This window comes from Lynx rufus, unplaced genomic scaffold (genome assembly GCF_022079265.1).
Source record: "Lynx rufus isolate CCGP_SWC_20201006 ecotype Redwood Valley unplaced genomic scaffold, mLynRuf1.p SCAF_2, whole genome shotgun sequence".
NCBI lineage: Eukaryota > Metazoa > Chordata > Mammalia > Carnivora > Felidae > Lynx > Lynx rufus.
The window spans coordinates 114,615,726-114,634,805 of NW_025814834.1; the positions used below are offsets into that span (position 1 = coordinate 114,615,726).

The 19,080-nt window shown below is 45.0% G+C and overlaps 1 protein-coding gene across 1 annotated transcript; it reads left to right on the top strand.

Moving 5' to 3' along the window:
• The first annotated feature begins 4,355 nt into the window (after positions 1 to 4,355).
• On the top strand, positions 4,356 to 16,519 carry PGLYRP3 (peptidoglycan recognition protein 3). The gene is made up of 8 exons (XM_047083055.1): positions 4,356 to 4,404; positions 5,553 to 5,660; positions 6,488 to 6,689; positions 9,235 to 9,353; positions 10,778 to 10,930; positions 12,173 to 12,371; positions 15,556 to 15,674; positions 16,341 to 16,519. Exons 1-8 carry the CDS (start codon positions 4,356 to 4,358, stop codon positions 16,517 to 16,519), a joined length of 1,128 nt encoding a protein of 375 aa, XP_046939011.1.
• Positions 16,520 to 19,080: the final 2,561 nt, after the last annotated feature.

The window sequence follows — 19,080 nt, forward strand, 5'->3', positions numbered from 1 at the left end:
AACCCATATTAACACATTTTTAAATGAAAAATACTATTTTTTAAAGCAAATGGGTGGTATCACTTTTTACATTTTTGTATACCTCTTTAATGCATGAGTTAAAAGAAGACTCCTGAATTCTCATATTCATTTCTGCGTTCAATATGTTTTCTGTGTTGTTTTGGTTGAAGATATGAAGAAAATCCAACCTTACACAGATAAGTAGTTGGAAAGGGGAGGAATATATTAATAGTCTTTAAAAATCAGTGTGGATATTCTTCTTTGATAAGACACCAAAACTCAACAAGTAGAGGTTTCTTAAGGTTAGTTGCAATGTAGAATCTGAAACCATATCAATGAGTCCTTTGTATTCTGTTACATTGAAATCCATTGTTTATTGTGAAATTTGAATGGGTCTTTATTCAGGCATCATTTTGTAAGTTCATATATTGGTCACTGAAAAATATTGATTCACTGAGTTATCCACCCTTTCCAAATGCTGACACATTTCAATCTTTAATATGTACATATATAAATCAGATAAATTAACATCATCACTGATCTTATCAGAAAAGTCTTAAAGTATTGGGAGACTGTCAAACTCATGATAGCCAACACAAATTTTCCAAAAGTCTAATTTTTGTTTGAAAGCTCCAATTTCATTATTGCTAACAAATTTCATTCGTTGTTTTCCTTGAAGTAAAAGGTACACTCTGTTCATTTTTGAGATGTCTGAGATATATACATATATATATATATATAGATACACACACACACACACATATATGAATATCCATGGTTTGGCTGTTAATTGTTCTTTCAATATACTTGAAATGGTGCTACATGAAAAAAAGTGGCTAGTTCAGCTCACCATGCAGTCACACAAGAACTTTTCCCTGAGACAACTATGTTCAGAGAACATTCAGGAAAGGAGCTGCTCTGGCCAAGAGAGGTGAGTGTGGCTGGGGAGGATAACTGGACCTGAGTCATTCAGAACTTAGCATTTTAGTCCTAAATGCACAGAACCAGAGAGGGACAGCCCACATTCTTTCTCCCTCCTGATGCCATCATACAGAATGGGCCCCTTAGCCCTAAGTATTCGCTGCCTGGGTGCTACTTGCTTCCTCTTGGCAGCCACTGCCTAATATTCCCATCCCTCCTTCACCAGCCAAGATTCCAATCCCATCCCTGACGTTCTCATTTGCAGGCCCACCTGCAGAAGGGGACCAGTCTCCTCAACTGTGGAACTGGATGCCCCAGAGGTGAGCTTCTCATTGCAAGAACTTTATTACTAGTCAAGGTGGGGATATAGCAGAGGTAAGGAGAAACAGCAAGTCAGCAAAGTTTGGGAAACTGATGGGGTCCCTATAGTATTATCCCAGACTACAGCTAAAGTAGCCCCCTGCTCTCTTTCACACTGCTCCTGGGGCCTTTCTCCCCAGCCTTGGGTCTTGTCGGTTAAATGGGGAGAATGGCATTTGGAAGTGGTTTATTTGTGCGACCCCCCCTTGAGGGGGCTTTTCCAGTTCCCACAGGCCAGAGAGCAAGACTGCAGTCCCACTAAGGGCCACCCGTCTGGATTTGGGGCATTCCCTCAGAAGGGTCCTTTCTGCAGTCTCAGGAGGCTGCCCCCACCCCCTGGGAGGTGAGAGCCGTGCAGGTCCTTGCAGAGATACTCCCCTCATGGGAAGTGAGCTTGGAGTGGGTGAGGGACCAGGTGTTCTTGGTGGGGATGGTGGATGCATGGGCCAAAATAAGTACTAGTGATGATAGCACATTGTGGATATCCACATTGTGGATAGCACATTGTGCCTTCTGGAATGTACCTTTCTGTTCCTCTGCCTCCATCCTACCTGCGCAGGTGGCCCTGGTGGAAGGAGGGTGGGGCAGTGGCCCCCATCCACAACCTTGACACTCCTGGAGCAGGTCTGTCTTGTTGGGGATGAAAAGTTTTCCTCTGCCTTTCAAAGTTCATTAAATGGACTAAAAATTAAATTGACATGAGACAGATTAATAGGAGAAAATCAAGGAAAGCTTAAGAAATTGTATACTTCCTATATATACATGGCAGAGCCCCAGGAAAACTGAGTAACTCCCTGAAATGGCCAAAGCCATCACCTTAAATACCATCATTAACTAAAGACAAAAGATGTTGGGGGCAGGAATTCAGTTGTGGGAGGTTCCCAGGAAAAGTACAGCAAACAAGGGCAAAGTTAAGCAGATATAAGTTATTGCTTTCTCTAGTGATAGCAGCTTCTGGAGATTGACAGTCACACCTGCATCCTAGTGCTGAAGGAGACACCCTTACAAGTGGAGATTTCCCTATTCATGTAAGTGTCTCTTACAAAAGTGTGACTTCTTGGTTTTCAGAACTTCTCATGGCTCTTGTGTATTTCCTTATAAAATAACCAGCCTGGAATAACCAATATGCCAAAAAGGCATATCTTAGGGTAGCAAAGTTTGACCCACTCAAGGCCAAGAAGTTCCCAGATGTTGGGTTGGCTGGGCTTCCCAAAGGCTGGGGATGAGGAAGCAGCTCAGGGAGACTTGGGCAATTATGCTCTTTCCCAGGGAGGCGGAACCTGGGCTTATTCACAGGGTGACGCCTTGCTCTCAGTTTGAGTCTGGTCTCTCCCAGTTACTCTGGGTGCCCTTCACGGAGCCTCCTGGAAGCCTCAGAACTCTGTCCCCTCTTCACCTTCTATTAGGAACCCAGGTGTTCTTCTATCCAGAAAGCCAGGACCCAGGTGCTCCCTTACCAGGGAGGGAGTGCCTTCTGGTGAGAGGCGTCCTAAAGGCCTGGGAGGTGGCAGCTGGAGGAGAGCAGGGCCAGAAGCCAAGTCTGAAGGAAGGAACTGCCAGCCAATGAAGGGCGGGCTGCCTGTACCCTGACCTGTGGGGCTGGGACAGCACGGGACCCATAGGTATTTCTGAGTGTGAGTGTGAGTGTGTTCCTTGTTGAGAAGTCCTCTCCCTTGGAAGGGACTGGACTGTTCTATCTGGCTAAAATATTAATATGGTGGAGAAAGTTCCTTGATCTTCCCTTTTGAACTCTTCCTCCAAATAAAAAAATTCTATTTTAAATTATACTAAATGAGTTTAGTTCTACCATGCCTGGATCTTTCCTGCCAAGGTTGTGTGTCCTGGAGTTAACTCTACTCAATTTCTTTCCTTTCTGTCTAGCTCTGAATCCCTATTGATTATGTTTCACTTGGTCCTTATTCTGCTATTGCATCTTTATTTTAAGGATACAGAATGCATAGCAGTGTGAACCAAGGCAGATGAACTCTGGCACCAGGCAGGGCTGTGATTGGAGGTGGGGGTGGGAGGTGCCACTAGTCTCTGCCCTGGTGTGATGAGGGGCTGGGCTCAAGCCTTGTAATTTCAGCTGTGTGATGTGACAAGCTCAGGACAGCATTTGCCACTTAAACACTCATGGTTGGGAAAGTACTATGAGCAAGTGACCAGGATCCAAACCTTCTGTTGACCAGAATTGATTGCTGGTTTCTAAATAGCTTTGCAAAAGGCCAACCTGTTTTCTGGGAGGCCAGCCACAGGGCTCCATATTGGACAAGCTAATCCTTACCTCTCATTTGGCTAAAGAGGAAGGCTGACACTTTCCCACATGTTTCCTACTCTCATCTGCAATTGGCTCATTTCCTCTTAAGTGACAGTTTTTCCCAAATGAATGGAATACTGGGTATTATTAACCAAGAGATTGCTGGTCCTGATCCAGGAAGTTCCTATATGCTCAGGTCTTAAAACATGGTTCTAAACATTTTCCATCTGGGGACTACTGATTATAATATAAAAACTCTGGAGGACAATGATATACCTCATTTTATCTGAAACTTCCCTCTCTCATTTCTCAGTAGGATAACCAGGAGAAAAGTTGATGTTTTGTTGTCATCTTGGGGAACTGGTATTTCATTTTGATTGAGCATAAGCAAGCAATTCATTTCTGCCCAAGAGAGCCAAAAAGATTCCTGCAGCCAGAAGAGACCACAGAGATACTGGGGTTTAACCTCTTGGGCCCACGTTGAGAATCTCCAGCATCAAAAACTTGGACAGACTGTGGCGAAGTTCCAGGCAGAGGCTGTGGAGACATACCTGGGTATGAATCCTGATCTGCCACTACTGGTTGGGTAACTTTGGGCAAGAGCTGCTAGCACCCCCAACTTTACTGAGCACCTGCTGAGGGTTCTGAGACCTCTAGGCAGGTGCTGGCTCTCAGTTTGGTTGAGAGGCAGGCAGGGGTGCCATGCAGTGGGGTGGGTACCCTGTTTGAGGAGTGAGCACAGCTGGGTTAACTGTTGACATCTCTTCCAGGGCCAAGGTCCACACTAACCCTGTTGGCACCCTGGGACCACATGAGGATGCTGCTGTGGCTTCTTATTTTCCCTGCTTGGGATTTTGGGGCTTGGGGTGAGTTTTCTTTCATTGGGTCAGAAGTGCTTTTCATACTAATTGTAAGTCATTCTCCTTATCGCTCATTGATTGTTCCTTCTGGCCAGTCCTTGGCTCCCCATTAGAGCCTAGCTCAGGTGTCCTCTGCCTACTGAGAGTGGTGCCAGTCCTCAGTAGTCTCCTCAGTCTGCCCAGCACACCTTGGCTTTAGTTTCATAGTCATGAATTTGCTCCTTGATGATTTCACAGAAGGACAGAATGGAGGCCCTTAGTGACCTTGACTTACAGACAAGGATACGAGCTGGGCTCCATTGCAGCAGTGACTTATCCAAGGTCATCTGACAGCTTTGGAGAGGTCACCAAGTATAGTGGCAGTGAACGCAGCTTGGGTCAGACAGCCTAGGTTGGAACCAAGCCCATGGCTTAAACCCATATCATCTTAGACAAGTAACTTAACTTCTTTGAGCCTTAGTTTCTCCTCTGTGTTGAGGGAGTGGTTAATTTTCTTTGCTTATCACAAATACGTGTTTTAAGCCACAGATCTGGTAAGGCTCTTGAAAGTGCTTGGTAAACTATAGAGCTGCCCTGTGGGAGGTGATGTTGGTGACACTGCTGGTTCTAGTAGGTTTTGCTCCTATGATCTCTGGTACTAAACAGGCAGAGGAGAATGAGGCATGTTGATGATGACTAATCCTCAGTTAATCCCATCTCAAAAATCTAGTTTGTGAGGTCAGTCACAACAATCTGCAAATTTCTGTATTTCAAGAACCTTGTCTGGATCAATACATGCTTGATACATGTGTACATGTTACTACCAAATAATGATGACCACCTTGGTATGTGACCCTCTGATCTGAACAAAGGTATGTAGGTGAGCCAGGAGAGCTAGAGCTGCTCAGACGAGGGGGCAGGAGAGATGGCAATTCCCCTGGAATGGAGGGAATTTGGGAGGGCATGAAGGTCTCACTGGGGCAGATGTGGGAGGCAGAGGTGGGGTGAAGCCAGAAACATCTGTAGTTCTCTTTTGTGTTGTTTCCTAGAAGATGTCAGGGGACTTGGGGGAGTGGAGAGGCTGTGGACTTTGGGGTGGGGATGTCGAGTCTATTCCTCTTCACTGGTCCAGGTATTCTCCAAGGACCAGCACTAAGTGCAATGTTCCTTTGCAGGGGATTCCCCACTGTTCTCCTGGAATGAAACCCAAGCCAGAGGATTATCAGAGGGGCTTCTAGACTTTTTTGTTGGCATCTCTCAGCTCATTCACAAGGGTCAAAATGGTGAGGTGGTTTGGGGTTAGCTAGGGATCCTCAGGTAGCCAGAAGTGTTTCTCGGGACTTAATTATACTTGGGCTGGGTTGGTAGGTGGGGTTGAATCCCACAAAGCTCCCATGGATTGCCATGAATCCTCAGGCAAAGGTGGGTTCCAGGAAGGAGGGAAAACCCAGGGACTAAGAACAAGGTCCCCAGTCTCCAGCTGTTAGTAGAAGGGTAGAGACACCCTATCCCTCAGAAAGCTCCCAGATGCTTCCAACATAAAGATAGTAAGTGAGTCCTCAGGGGTCCTGGGGTCCTGTGCAGGGCTCTCAGCCCTGTCTACAGTGCATTTTCACATGGGAGAAAGACATGTACCTGATGCTCAGGGAACTTCCTAAGGGCTCGAATCTGAGGAGAGAAACAGAGCTTTCCTCAGAGAGTCACCGTTCTGAGGGGAGGCCCAGACAATAGACAGGTCAGAGACCCAGGGCAAATGCCAGTGAGGACAATGCATTCATACTGGGGTGCTTTAAGAGATGGCAGCTCAGAGTCCCATGGTTAGCACAGAGTGTCACAGGGGCTACTTTCTGGAGGTGGGAAGTGCAAAGCAGGCCAGGGTAGGGCTGAGGGGGGTTTGTCCTTTAGGATATACAATGAGGGAGTGTATGAAAACCAAGACAGCTTTACTTCTGATGCTGATGTAGAGTCTGCATGGGGACTGCTTTTAGCCAGAATAGCCTATGGAGATGAGAAGGGGGGCTGTGGGTGGTGGAGGCATCCAGGGGACTCTCCCAGGCCTGCAGAAGAAATAGTAGTGCTTGCTGTATGCCATCCTGTGGTCCCCTTGCAGAAGCTCCCACCATTGTCTCCCGCAAGGAGTGGGGAGCGAGAACACAGACCTGCAGGGCCCAGCTGACACAACCTGTGGCCTATGTCATCATGAACCAGCTCACAGAGATGGAGTGCCAGGAGCAGGATGTTTGCAGCCAGAGGCTTCGGGGCTTTCAGTCCCATTCTGTCTACACCAAAGGCTGGTGCGACGTGGTCTACAAGTAAGCAAATGGGTGGGTCCTGGGGCCACATTCAAGTCTACCTCTGAGGGTGCCACCCAATTTCCCTCATCTAGTTTCCCATCTTCCCATTCATGTTGCTTTTATAATGAATAAAAAATGTTAAAACAAATGAACAAAATCCAGAATCCTCAGAGGTGTTTAGGAAGGATGGCTCAGAGCCATTTATTCAAAGATGGTCTCAGACACTGGAGGATTCTGGAATAAGTAAGGGAGGTTGTGTAATAACTACAGTTGCCCATGGAGCATGTAGAATATTACAGTTTACAAAGGTCTTCACAAGCATTACCTAGGCCCTCCCATCCACTCTGAGGAATGGGTGAGAGAATGGGAGAACTTTACCACCCCCTGTGTCAAAGGTACGGATGCCACGGTCTAGAGAAGACAGAGAATTTGTTAAGTTAGGGAGTGGGACCTAGAGCTGTTTCCAGACTGCCTACTGATCCAGCAGTCTACACAAAGACAGTGAGGAGCATTCTCCCACTGGGTTCCTTGGAGGGCCACGTCACACTGAGGTCTGATCTCACAGGGAATGGTGGTGGGGATCGAGAGGGGAGAGCCCCATGTTAAAACAAGTGTAATGCATGGAGAGATCCTGAGGTTGTGTATCAAGTGTCCACTCAGGATTACCAGTGGAGGCCCAGAAACTCTTCCTTTCCCCCTTAATAATGAGGATAAGAGCGCCTGGGTGGCTCATTTGGTTCAGCATCTGACTTGTTTTCAGCTCAGGTCATGATCTCATGGTTTGTGAGATGGAGCGAGCTTCAGTCATTGGGCTCTGCACTGACAGGGGTGATCCTACTTGGGACTCTCTCTCTTCCTCTCTCTCTGCCCCTCTCCACATGCACACCCACTATCTTTCTCTCAAAATAAATAAATATAAACTTAAAAAATTTCTTTATGAGGATGTGTATATAGACACACATAATCTCCAGTTTGTACGGTACAGCTGAGTGTTGCCATAAGGGACAGTTCACATTGGACTAACCAAAGGCTGCTGAAGAGTGACAGAGATACTTACTGAAAGTCTGGGCAGCAAAGTCTTCCCAGATCAGTGGGCATACTGAGGCCCCACCCGATCCCCAGGCCATGTCAGTGCAGGGTGGGAGGTGGGCTCACCTCCATTCAGGGTCTTTAGGCATCCTTGAGAAAGTGTTCTTTCTGTGCTCCATTTGCTATGGAAACTCACAGTCTATTAAGAGTAGAATATGGCAAGAGCTGTGAAAACATAATTTCTGAAGAGTGTAGTTGGGAAGTGGAGAGTAAGAAAGTTAGAGAGACAGAAAGGAGGCAGGAGGTAGAGCAAAATAATAGATATATTGTTTTTAAAAGAAACTGAAAAAAAGGAATATTCTAAACAAATTTCTGTGATACAGAAGAGCTTACAGGTATTCCTAAGGAGAAACTGAAGATAAAGCCAATATTAAGGGATTCCTGAACTCCAACTGTTTATTTAATTTATTTATTATTATTATTTTTTAACGTTTATTTTTGACAGAGAGAGAGAATTACAGAACATGAGAGGGGGAGGGGCAGAGGGAGAGGAAGACACAGAATCTGAAGTAGGCTCCAAGCTCTGAGCTGTCAGCACAGAGCCCGATGCAGGGCTCAAACTCACAAACCACGAGATCATGACCTGAGCTGAAGTCAGACGCTCAACCGACTGAGCCACCCAGGCACCCCTCCAGTTGTTTATTTTAAATGTTCATGTGCTTTCTCCTATAATTAAAAAATAGGATGGATGAGTTTTCATTGCCCTGGAAAAGTGTTGAAATAATGTTCTCAGGTGTTTAAGAGTCACACATTTGAATTCCACTTTGAACCAACCGAATATATTTTTTTAATTTTTTAAAAATGTTTATTTATTTTTGAGAAAGAGTGAGACAGAGCATGAACAGGGGAGGGGCAGAGAAAGAGAGAGAGGGAGACACAGAATCTGAAGCACACTCCAGGCTCCGAGCTGTCAGCACAGAGCCGGATGAAGGCTCGAACCCATGAACTGGGGGATCACGACCTGAGCCGAAGCCGGATGCCTAACTGACTGAGCCACGCAGGCACCCTAGAACCAACTGAGTATTTTTTTAATTAAAAATTTTTTTACCTTTATTTATTTTTGAGAGACAGAGAGACAGAGCACAAGTGGGGAGGGGCAGAGAGAGGACACAGAATCCAAAGCAGGCTCCAGGCTCTGAGCTGTCAGCACAGAGCCCAATGCAGGGCTCGAACTCACAAACCATGAGATCATGACCTAAGCTGAAGTTGGACGTTCAACCAACTGAGCCACCCAGGCGCCCCACCAACTGAGTATTTTTAAAGTGAGGTTCTGGGACACACAAGTAAGCTAAGTCACAACATAATTTAAAGTATATTCCCACATCTCTTGGAAATTTAAATGGGTTATCTATGTCCCACTGTTAGGTAATTAAAACATAGTACTTATTGATGAGCGTTTAAAACACTTTTCCACTCTGAGGGTGGGTGAGAGGTCTTTAATTTGCCTTTAAATCCATGTTTCCTTGCCCTGCAGCTTCCTGATTGGGGACGATGGCAGGGTGTATGAAGGTGTCGGCTGGGATGTCCAAGGCATGCATACCCAGGGCTACAACAACATCTCCCTGGGAATTGCCTTCTTTGGCAATAAGATAGGTAATGGTTGTCCCCTCGGACCTTCTGCCAGAGAGTTTTCCACACTCTCTTCCTCCACTCCCTTGTCTTAACACTCTTGTCTCTCCAGTCTACAACATACTGGTCCTCTCTAACCATCACCCTTCTCTCTCTCTCTCTGTCTCTCTTTTATTTATTTTTTATTTATTTATTTTTTATTTTTTTTTCAACGTTTTTTTTATTTATTTTGGGGACAGAGAAAGACAGAGCATGAACGGGGGAGGGGCAGAGAGAGAGGGAGACACAGAATCGGAAACAGGCTCCAGGCTCCGAGCCATCAGCCCAGAGCCCGACGCGGGGCTCGAACTCACGGACCGCGAGATCGTGACCTGGCTGAAGTCGGACGCTTAACCGACTGCGCCACCCAGGCGCCCCTTCTCTGTCTCTCTTTTAATGTTTATTTTTGAGAGAGAGAAATAGAGCATGACTGGGGGAGGGGCAGGGGGGGAGACACAGAATCCAAAGCAGGCTCTAGCCTCTGAGCTGCCAGCACAGACCCTGATGCAAGGCTCAAACCCACGAACTGTGAGATCATGACCTCAGCTGAAGTCAGACACTTAACCAACTGGGCCACCCAGGTGCCCCATCCCTTCTTTTGAGTTCTTTTCTCCCTTGGATTCTATGATATAGCTTTTTTGTTGTTGTTCTCTTCTTCCTCTCTGGTCTGCACTCCTGTTTGGTAGCTGAAGCCACCACTGACACCGCTTAAGCTCTCAGTTCTTACCATCACTTCTGGAGTCTGATGTTGTATGGCACTGAGTCTATACCTATGGATGGCAGAGGCAGAAAAACATGGCTTCTCTCTTGCTGGAACAGCAGAACCCAGCCAGAGCTGGCAGCAATGAGGTCTGGGAAATGTAGTTTGAGGTTTCTAGCCCCTGCGAAACAGAGGAGAGCTCAAGAAAAAAATGGAGTTAAGAGCTAGTAAGTGAATAACTGGAACCTGCCAGGATCCTCATTTGCCAACTGGGGCTAGGAATAGCATTTATCTTGGAGGTTTTCAGTGAGAATTATATGAGTTAATGGATATAAAGTGCACTTGCCACATGCCTGATTGTGGGAGTTCCTAAATTCTGTTCCCTTTTCCTGCATGCTAAGGCATACCTGATTTAGTCAAGTTGGCCTTCCTTTGCATGTAGCTTTAATTGCTGCCCAGCTCTTTCACCTAGAGATGGAGTATAAATAAGGTCCTAGTTTGACAATTGGAAGAGGTCACCAATTTGGCTTCTAAGAGCTCTGTCCAAGTAGCTCCTTGTCTCTTAGGCCCCATTTTGGCTACTGGATTTGTTTCCTGTCTTCCAATCTATCAGTTATTCAGACCTAGGTGACTCCTTATCCTCTTCCAGGTCTAGATCAGGATGGAATGTCTTGCTGACAGTTCTTGGTCCCACGTTATCCTCTTTTAGGAAGCAGTCTAAGCTCTGCCGCCTTATCAGCTGCAGAGGACCTGATATCCTATGCCATCCAGAAGGGTCATCTGTCACCCAGGTATATTCAGCTACTCATCTTGAATGAAGAGGTCTGTCTGGTCCCTCAAAAGCCAGTGATGCCTAGGAAAGGTAAGACCCTCAATCTTGCCTCACCTTCCTGCCAGTTATCACTCAACCACATTAGGGAATGCTGTGTCCTATTGGTGTTCACTGGCTTCTTGGATCAAGAACACCTCATGCTGAGATCCAAAAAATTCTGACAGGCTAGCTTCCTGGCCTCCTCTCCTTCCCACTAGTGTGATATAGCCATGAGACCATTCTTGTTAGCAATATGTATGTGCACACACTTTCATTCAAGCAACAAATATTAACTGAATCCGAGGCACTATTCTAGGAACTGAGAACACAGCTGTGAACAAATATACAAATCTGCACATTTCAGTGAAGAAAGACAGAAAATGAAGAACTCAACAAGTAAAATACATATGATGTCAGATTGCATCAAAGCTATGGAGAAAAAGGAAACATGATAATGGGATGGGGTAAACATTTATACAGTTTTGTGTATAGCAGGTGAGTACACATACATACACACACACACATACAGCATTCTAAGAGCAAAACCCAGCCGTCCTGCAGCATGACCACACACCGAGAAAAATGAGTTAGCAGGTAACACTGACATCAGAGTGAATATTCCAAGAAGTAGGGTAATAAAAATCATGTGCTATTTTGGAGTGAGCAAGCAGTGACCTAAAAACAGTACAATATATCTAGCTTTCTGCTAGAGTGGACCTTTTCTTGGACTCAAGGATATTTTTATTAAGCTTTTTTTTAAACTAAGTTTTTAATAAAATGCTTCTGGCTTTCAGATGGATGCTATCTTCAATAATGATATTTTTAGCATTTGTAGAGTTTTTTATATATTTTGAATTATTTCCATATACACATGATCAGTTCAGAGTCACAGCTGATTTCTTCACATTGTCCTGTTTCATAGGTCCACACACCTGCATAAATGTGCAATATATCAAGTAGGTAGGCAATACATCAAGCAGGTAGGCATACTTTGTCTTTTGAATAAAATGGCCATGCCTCTGTACAATCAACAGTCCTTCCCCTTATGTTCATATAATGATTTCCACAGTTGTTATCAGAACCTATAAATTTTTGCCTCTATCCCTTAGCTCCAGGCACATGACCCAGAAAGTTCCTGTCTGGACTTTCCTAAATTCCAAATCTTGAGCTTACATCAGAAAGTGGCAATGGGTGCCAGAGGTTGGGGAGACTGAGAAGGAATCCAGCCTGCAGTTATGAGTTTGCCCATAAGTAGGTGTGTTCCCATGATCTTGGTTTTTTACCTTACCACAGCTTGCCCCAACATCATTTCACGGTCAGTATGGGAAGCCAGAGAGACACACTGCCCTAAAATGAGCCTCCCAGCGAAATATGTCATCATCATCCACACCGCTGGTACAACCTGCAATGTATCCATGGATTGCCATATTCGTGTCCGAGATATACAATCCTTCCACATGGACACACAGCACTTCTGTGACATTGGATATCAGTAAGTGGGATTGAAAACATGCCCTCCTCTTGTTGGGATGAGCACTGAGTGTTGTTTGGAAACCAATTTGACAATAAATTAATGTTAAAAAAGAAAAGAAAACATGCCCTTCTATTCTTCAGGACTGTAGGAGGAAGGCTGGGGAAGGAACTGATATTTATTGAACCCTTCTTTGGTAGTGGGTGCTTCACATAAAACATCACATTTTATTCAAGCAAGTCTCTGGACTGAGTATCAGTTAGATCATAGCTAAGGGTTAGTTATCTCTCCTGGGCATATTCTCTATGAGTGGTTGGGAAGACTCTGAAAAGACATTAACAACAATAATGATAAAGCAAGACCATGAGACCCTTACGGAAGGCCATTGGAGGATTGTGCCTTTTTATGCAATCCCTTCCAACCACTCAGGGTCACAGGCCCTACTCACCTCCTACCTTACTCTGGCCTAACCTCAAACTTGCTCCCTCTGATGTTAGAATCCTATAATAACTCTGGTATAGTTTACTCCATTTTATAGATACGCAAACTTTTCACCTTCCTGGGCCTCTTTTGCCTCATCTCTGCAACAGGAACAATAATACCTTATCTATTTGAAGATACAGAGTGAAGTAAAAATGTTCTTTTTTGGTTCCTTTAATGCCAGATCTATAATAAAGAAACACATTAAGTTAGTGGAATGGCAGAAGCCACTTGGAAGATGACTTGGAATTTTCATGGAAAGAATTTAGGTTTAGCATATGATAAATTTCAATTACTCATCCATGACTTAGTTACAATAAAACCATAGTCTCAGATAGATATGTGTCTTTTGCATATGTGTCATTCTGGGCTGGTTGCTGTTCTCCTTTTAACTCCCATTTTAAAAGTAGCCTTTGCCATCTAGATGTCTTCTTTAAAGAAATGTCTGTTCATATCTCCTGCCTATTTCAAATTGGATTATTTATTTTTTTGGTGTTGAGTTGTATAAGTTCTTTATATACTTTGGATACTAACCCTTTATTGTATATGTCATTTGCAAATATCTTCTCCCATTCCATATGTTGTCTTTTAGTTTTGTTGACTGTTTCCTTCTCTATGCAGCTTTTTATTTTGATGTAGTCCCAATAGTTTATTTTTGCTTTTGTTTTCCTTGCCTCAGGAGACATATCTAGAGAGATGTTGCTATGGCCGATATCAGAGAAATTATTGCCTATGCTCTCTTATAGTATTTTTATGGTTTCAGGTCTCACATTTAGGTATTTAATCAATTTTAAGTGGAATTTAAGAAACAAAAAAATAAACAAAAGAAAAAGAAGATAGATAAACCAAGAAACAGACTCTCAATTATTGAGAACAAACTGATGGTTTGTTACAGAGAGGAGGTGGATGGGGGATGGGTAAAACAGGTGATGGGGATTAAGAGTACACTTATGATGGACACTGAGTAATGTATAGAATTATTAAATCACTATTTTGTACAACTGAAACTAATATAACACTATATGTTAAATGTACCAAAATTAAAATTAAAGACTTAATTAAAAAATTAAAAGCAGCCTTTGCAAACAGGAGGAAACAGTTGCTGCATTTTGCAGGATTTCCCACAGCCTTGCTATGATTAATTAGCACAGACAAGAGAGTTGTTCATAAATTTGGAAATTCCAAATGGCAAATGCTCAGGGAATGTTAGTTTTCCTTTTTCATTCAGTCTTCAAGGACTTCATCTTCATTCCTTGATTTTACGGTATCTCCCTTTCACTCCAGCCTCATGGTGTGTTATCTCTAACATTGAATGGGCTCCAGTTAGGACCTTCTTGATCACCATTTTCTAACATTTTAACCAATATTAAGTGTCTGCTATGTGCCTGGTGCTTGGCAAGATAGATATGGCTCCTTCCCTCATGGAGTACTACAGAGAAGACAGTGAATAGTAATGACAATCCTTCATGTTAGACACTGTGACAGATAAGGAACAGGATATGCAGAGGATGATCTTCTAACAAGACTTTGGTGGAGTTGGCAGTAATAGGAAAGGGCTTCCAGAGGGAGGGGTATCAAGGCTCTGATGTGGGTAAAGAATGGGGATTAGTGGGGCAAATAAGGGTGAGGAGTGCTCCAGGTAAGGGGAGCAGCATGCTCTCTGGGGTCCAGAGAAGGCATATCCTTGAGGAACTAAAGGAGCTTAATTCCTATCTAGAAATACATTTCAGCAAGAGGACTGGTGAGAGGTAAGGCTGGAGAAGCCAACAGGGACCATATCAGAAGAACTCAGACAGACTGACTCTATTTGAAAGGCAACTGGAAGTCATGCCTAATGATTGGATTTGTATTTTAGCAAAAGCACTTGAGGTGCTGTTTCAGGAATGGATTAGAAGGAGGTAAACCTCTGGGCAGGGAGCTATTGAAGTAATCCAGACAACAGGTTATGGTGACTTGGAGCAGTATGATAGCAGTTGGCATAGAGAAATGGAGGAATCAAGGTCAGAGATATAGCCACGTATCCTGATAAACCATGACCAATGATTGGATGGGACTGGGAGAGGGAGAGAGAGGGGGAGGCAGTAAGATGATGTCCACTTTTTTGGCTGAGAAAATTGCAGAAGATGGGTTCATTTGGACATGTTGATTTTTATAGATAGTAATTAAAGCCATTGGACTGGGCAACTGTCCCAGGAGAATATGCTGAGTGACAAGAGAGAAGGGGAAGGCCAGAATCCTGAGGGGCACCATATTTTAGGAAAAGGAGGTGGATGGAAGAGAGCCCTAGGTGGGGGGAGCAGCAGAGTAGAGGAAAATAGGAGGGTGTGGGCTCCTGGAAGCGCTGGGGTGAGAACATTTAAAGAAGAGTGTGGCTAACAGGGTCAATGTAACCAGAACAAAAACAAGTTTCCATTGTACTAGTATCAAGACAGTCACTGGTCACCTTGGTGGTGTCAGACTCAGTGGAGTTGTGGGAACAAAACCATGTTGGAATGGGCGGAAGTTGCTGTTATTGCTTGCGATTATCTTCACTCTTGGGTTCAGCGATTATGGAGTTTTTGTTGTTGTTGCTGTTGTTGTTTGGTTTCATACACATTGGCACATAAGAGACGTTCACTCTATACCTGATAAATGGAAGAAAGACTGAATTAATGATTTAAGGGGTGAATGAAGCTAATTCTCCTTCCAGGAGTGACTTTCTCTATTTTCCTTTGTCCAACCCCAGCTTCCTGGTGGGACAGGATGGTGGTGTGTATGAAGGAGTTGGCTGGCATATCCAAGGCTCTCACACCTATGGATACAATGATATTGCCTTAGGAATTGCCTTCATAGGCAACTTTGTAGGTAAGGGGTGAGCATGAAGCAGAGAACATTCTAGGGGGATGAAGTTTAATATACAATGTCTGGGAAGCATGGGGGGAAAGGCAACATTGAGGTACCTGGCAGTGTGTTTAGAACATTTCAGCTTTAAAGTGGACTCTCAATATAGGACACAGGTCCCCCAGAGTCCCTGCCAGGCAGAACTTTCCCCCAAATTCACCTGTCCCCATACTCAGCCCTGTCTTTATAGCCATACGCAAGGCAAGCATGGATCAAGAGAGAACACCATCCTTTGCAAATAAGGTGTTTTTCTGGCTCATTTGGCAAATGTATTCTCCTCCCTGGTGAATGTTGGGGAGCCCCACTGCCTGCTATGGCAAAGCAATGGATGGTCCAGTGGTGCCATGTCTGCCTCACGGTGCTTGCTGAGGAGTGTTGTGTTGTACTGGAGCTCTCTTCTAGAGTAGTTTTGAACTTTCTGGAAGGAGCTTTGCAAGGAGGAATCAGGGAACAAAATGACTTTGTTTTCTCTTTGTGCTTGGCTGCCACAATTAATGTGAATTTGTTGGTTATGGTAGTGGTAGGTATGGTAGGGGTGGGGACAGTGGGAGACTGGAATCTAGGAGCTTGTCCCTTCCCTAAGCATGTAACCTTAAGACCCTAAAACTGATGGGAAAATGTGTTTTGCAGAAAAGCCGCCCAATGCTGCAGCCCTGGAGGCAGCCCAGAACCTGATCCAGTGTGCAGTGGACAAGGGGTATTTAACTCCCAACTACCTGTTGGTGGGGCACAGTGATATTGTCAATACACTGTCTCCTGGGAAAGCTTTGTACAACATCATTAAGACTTGGCCTCATTTCAAACACTGAAGGAGCCCCTGCTCCTTCTGAGATTGCTTCTCCTACCGGGCTACTAGGTCTCCCCTGTCCTCACCCTCTATCCTGACTCAACACCTGGTGTTGTCCCCTCCATGTCAGCCCCATCCTGCCCCTCCTTTCTCAGGTTAGGATGATCCTCTCCTGCTAGCACCACCCGCCAGCAGCCCCAAACCCTAGAGCTGGGCATACCCAGCCTTTGAGTGAGCCCCACCTTCCTCACTCCTCATTTTCTCCTCCCCTGGGCGCCCAGCTCCTAAGCCAGGTGGGAAGATGGGCTGATCCTTGTTTGACTTCTCATTCCCTCTCTGGCTGCCCCTCTGCCCCATGTACCTTCCCCTGCCATCTACCCAGCAGCCCCCAAACTTCACACAGGACCCAGGTCAAGGCCCAAAGCCCCTCTCTGCTCACACACCCACTTGTCCCCATGTGGATGCAGCCCTTATTTTAGGGCTCATTGCTTACAGGTGTGGTTGTTCTCTCCACTGGATTGTGAGGCTCTCCAGGTTTATTTGCCCCCATGTCCTTGATTCCTCAGCAGTGTCTGGAGTCTTGTGTGTGCTATAGATGTTTGTTGGAGAGGTGGATGAATAAACAAATGTGTGTGTCAAGTCCCTGCTTCCCTTTCCAATCTGTTCCACCAGCCCCTCTTTTTGGAGACACCTTCTGGGACTGTCCCCCATCCTGCCATTCTCTCTCTGTTGTTGCCCCTCCCAGTCTGAGGCTCAGAGCCAGCTCTTGTTGCTTATCTATAATGGTGCCACTAGGGTCCTGTGTCCTGTCCACCCCAAGTTCCCTGAGGGCAGACAGTAGTCCTCTAGGCCCAACTGGGCTGTGTCTACACAAGCCACCTGTGCCTGCAGCCTTCCCTTGCCCACCTGTGCCCGCTGGCCTTATGTCTACAGGGCTGTAGACTTCCCCATCTCCCCCAGAACTCATCAAGGCCTCTTCAAATCAACAACACTGCATGGTCTGGATTACTGTCTCCTCCATATTATTGACTTTTATTGGTCTCACCCACACAATCTGAGTAAAAGCAGAGCACTCAGCTGTCAAATGCTTTTTTAAAGGCAAATTCTGAGGCAGCCCATTCTGTTCAGTTGGCTCTTCTGAGTCCTTGGTATAGAAAATTTCTTCCCAACTCCCCTTAATCATGTGAATCGGGGTTCATAGTACCCCTCACCACATCAGAGGATTGTTGTGAGGATTAAGTGAATTAAAATGTGTTGATGTCTAAGACCTCATGGTTGGCATATGATAATGTTTTCATTAAAGTTTGTGGAGCTATGGTTATTCTTGTTGCTATTGCTGTGACTTTGTCCCAGGCAATAGCTTGTGTAGGGGTCAAGAGCAGGCTGTCCCAAAGTGTGCCTCTTGGGCATACCGATTATTTTAACTGAAAGTCACGTCAGGGGTACCTGGGTGGCTTAGTCCATTAAGTGGCGACTTCCATTCAGGTCATGATCTCGAGGTTTCTCTAGTTTCTCTAGCAGAGTCCTCTCTGCTGTCAGCATGGAGCCTTCTTGGGATCCTGTTCCCCTGTTTCTCTGCCCCTCCCCCACTTGCACGCTCACTCGCGCGCTCTCTTTCTCTCTCAAAAATAAATAAACATTTAATAAAGTCACTTCAGAGACAGCCAAGAAGGACACTCAGACCCTCCTCCGCCCCCCTGAGAGAAGGAATACATCTCCCATGTGAAAGGTACCCTCCCTGTAGCAGGAGCAAAAGAGAGGAGGCTGTATAACAACGCTTGTTACTTTTTACTAATTTACCACCCCGGCCCAAAATCTGTTTAGAATCCCTTACGAATTGAAGCTCCCAGTGTTAAGTTTTCTTGATCCTGTCAATACCTCACAGACTTATTGTCTATTTGTCTGAAAAGTGTAAAAACTGCCTGCATGGTTATTTCTTTGGTCTTAATTTCATTCCTGGACCTCTGTGCACACTTAATAAAACTTTGGTTTTTTTCCTACTGTTAATCTGTGTCCTGTAAATTTAATTGTTAGTCCAGCAAAGACCTTGAGGGTAGAGAAGAACTTTCTCTTTCCTTCAGAATCTACTAGTCCTATTTGCAGCAGGAAGGATGTGCCTTTGCAGGCACCAGCTGAGGCAGCCCCCAGGAGTCTGGCACTCCCTAGGAGAGCAGGCTGGCCTGAAGCTTGGGGCGCACAGGCCTTGGCAGGTCTGACAGAGTCCATGGTGAAGGAGGGACACCTTTTTCACAGTGTCTGGCTGTCAGGTTGTGAGGGGCTCTAAAGGTCATCTTGACAGTTGTTTTCAACAACTGTAAGCTGGGGGGGAAAAGCCAAATGAAGTTTTATTTGATTCCAGAATAAAATACTAATCTGGCTAATGCCCCACATTTTATTAAAAACTGAACCCAAAAGGGCCAGACGACCTGTTCAAGTTCATTCAGTGAGTTAAAGAAAAGAAGGAGCATGGCACCATTTCTTTCATACTTCTGGTCAAAATCATTTTATGGTCCCTCCTTTCTGACAGGGTAACGTAAAAAACTCAGCATGGCAACCAGGGCTTTCTACAATCTCACTCCAAGT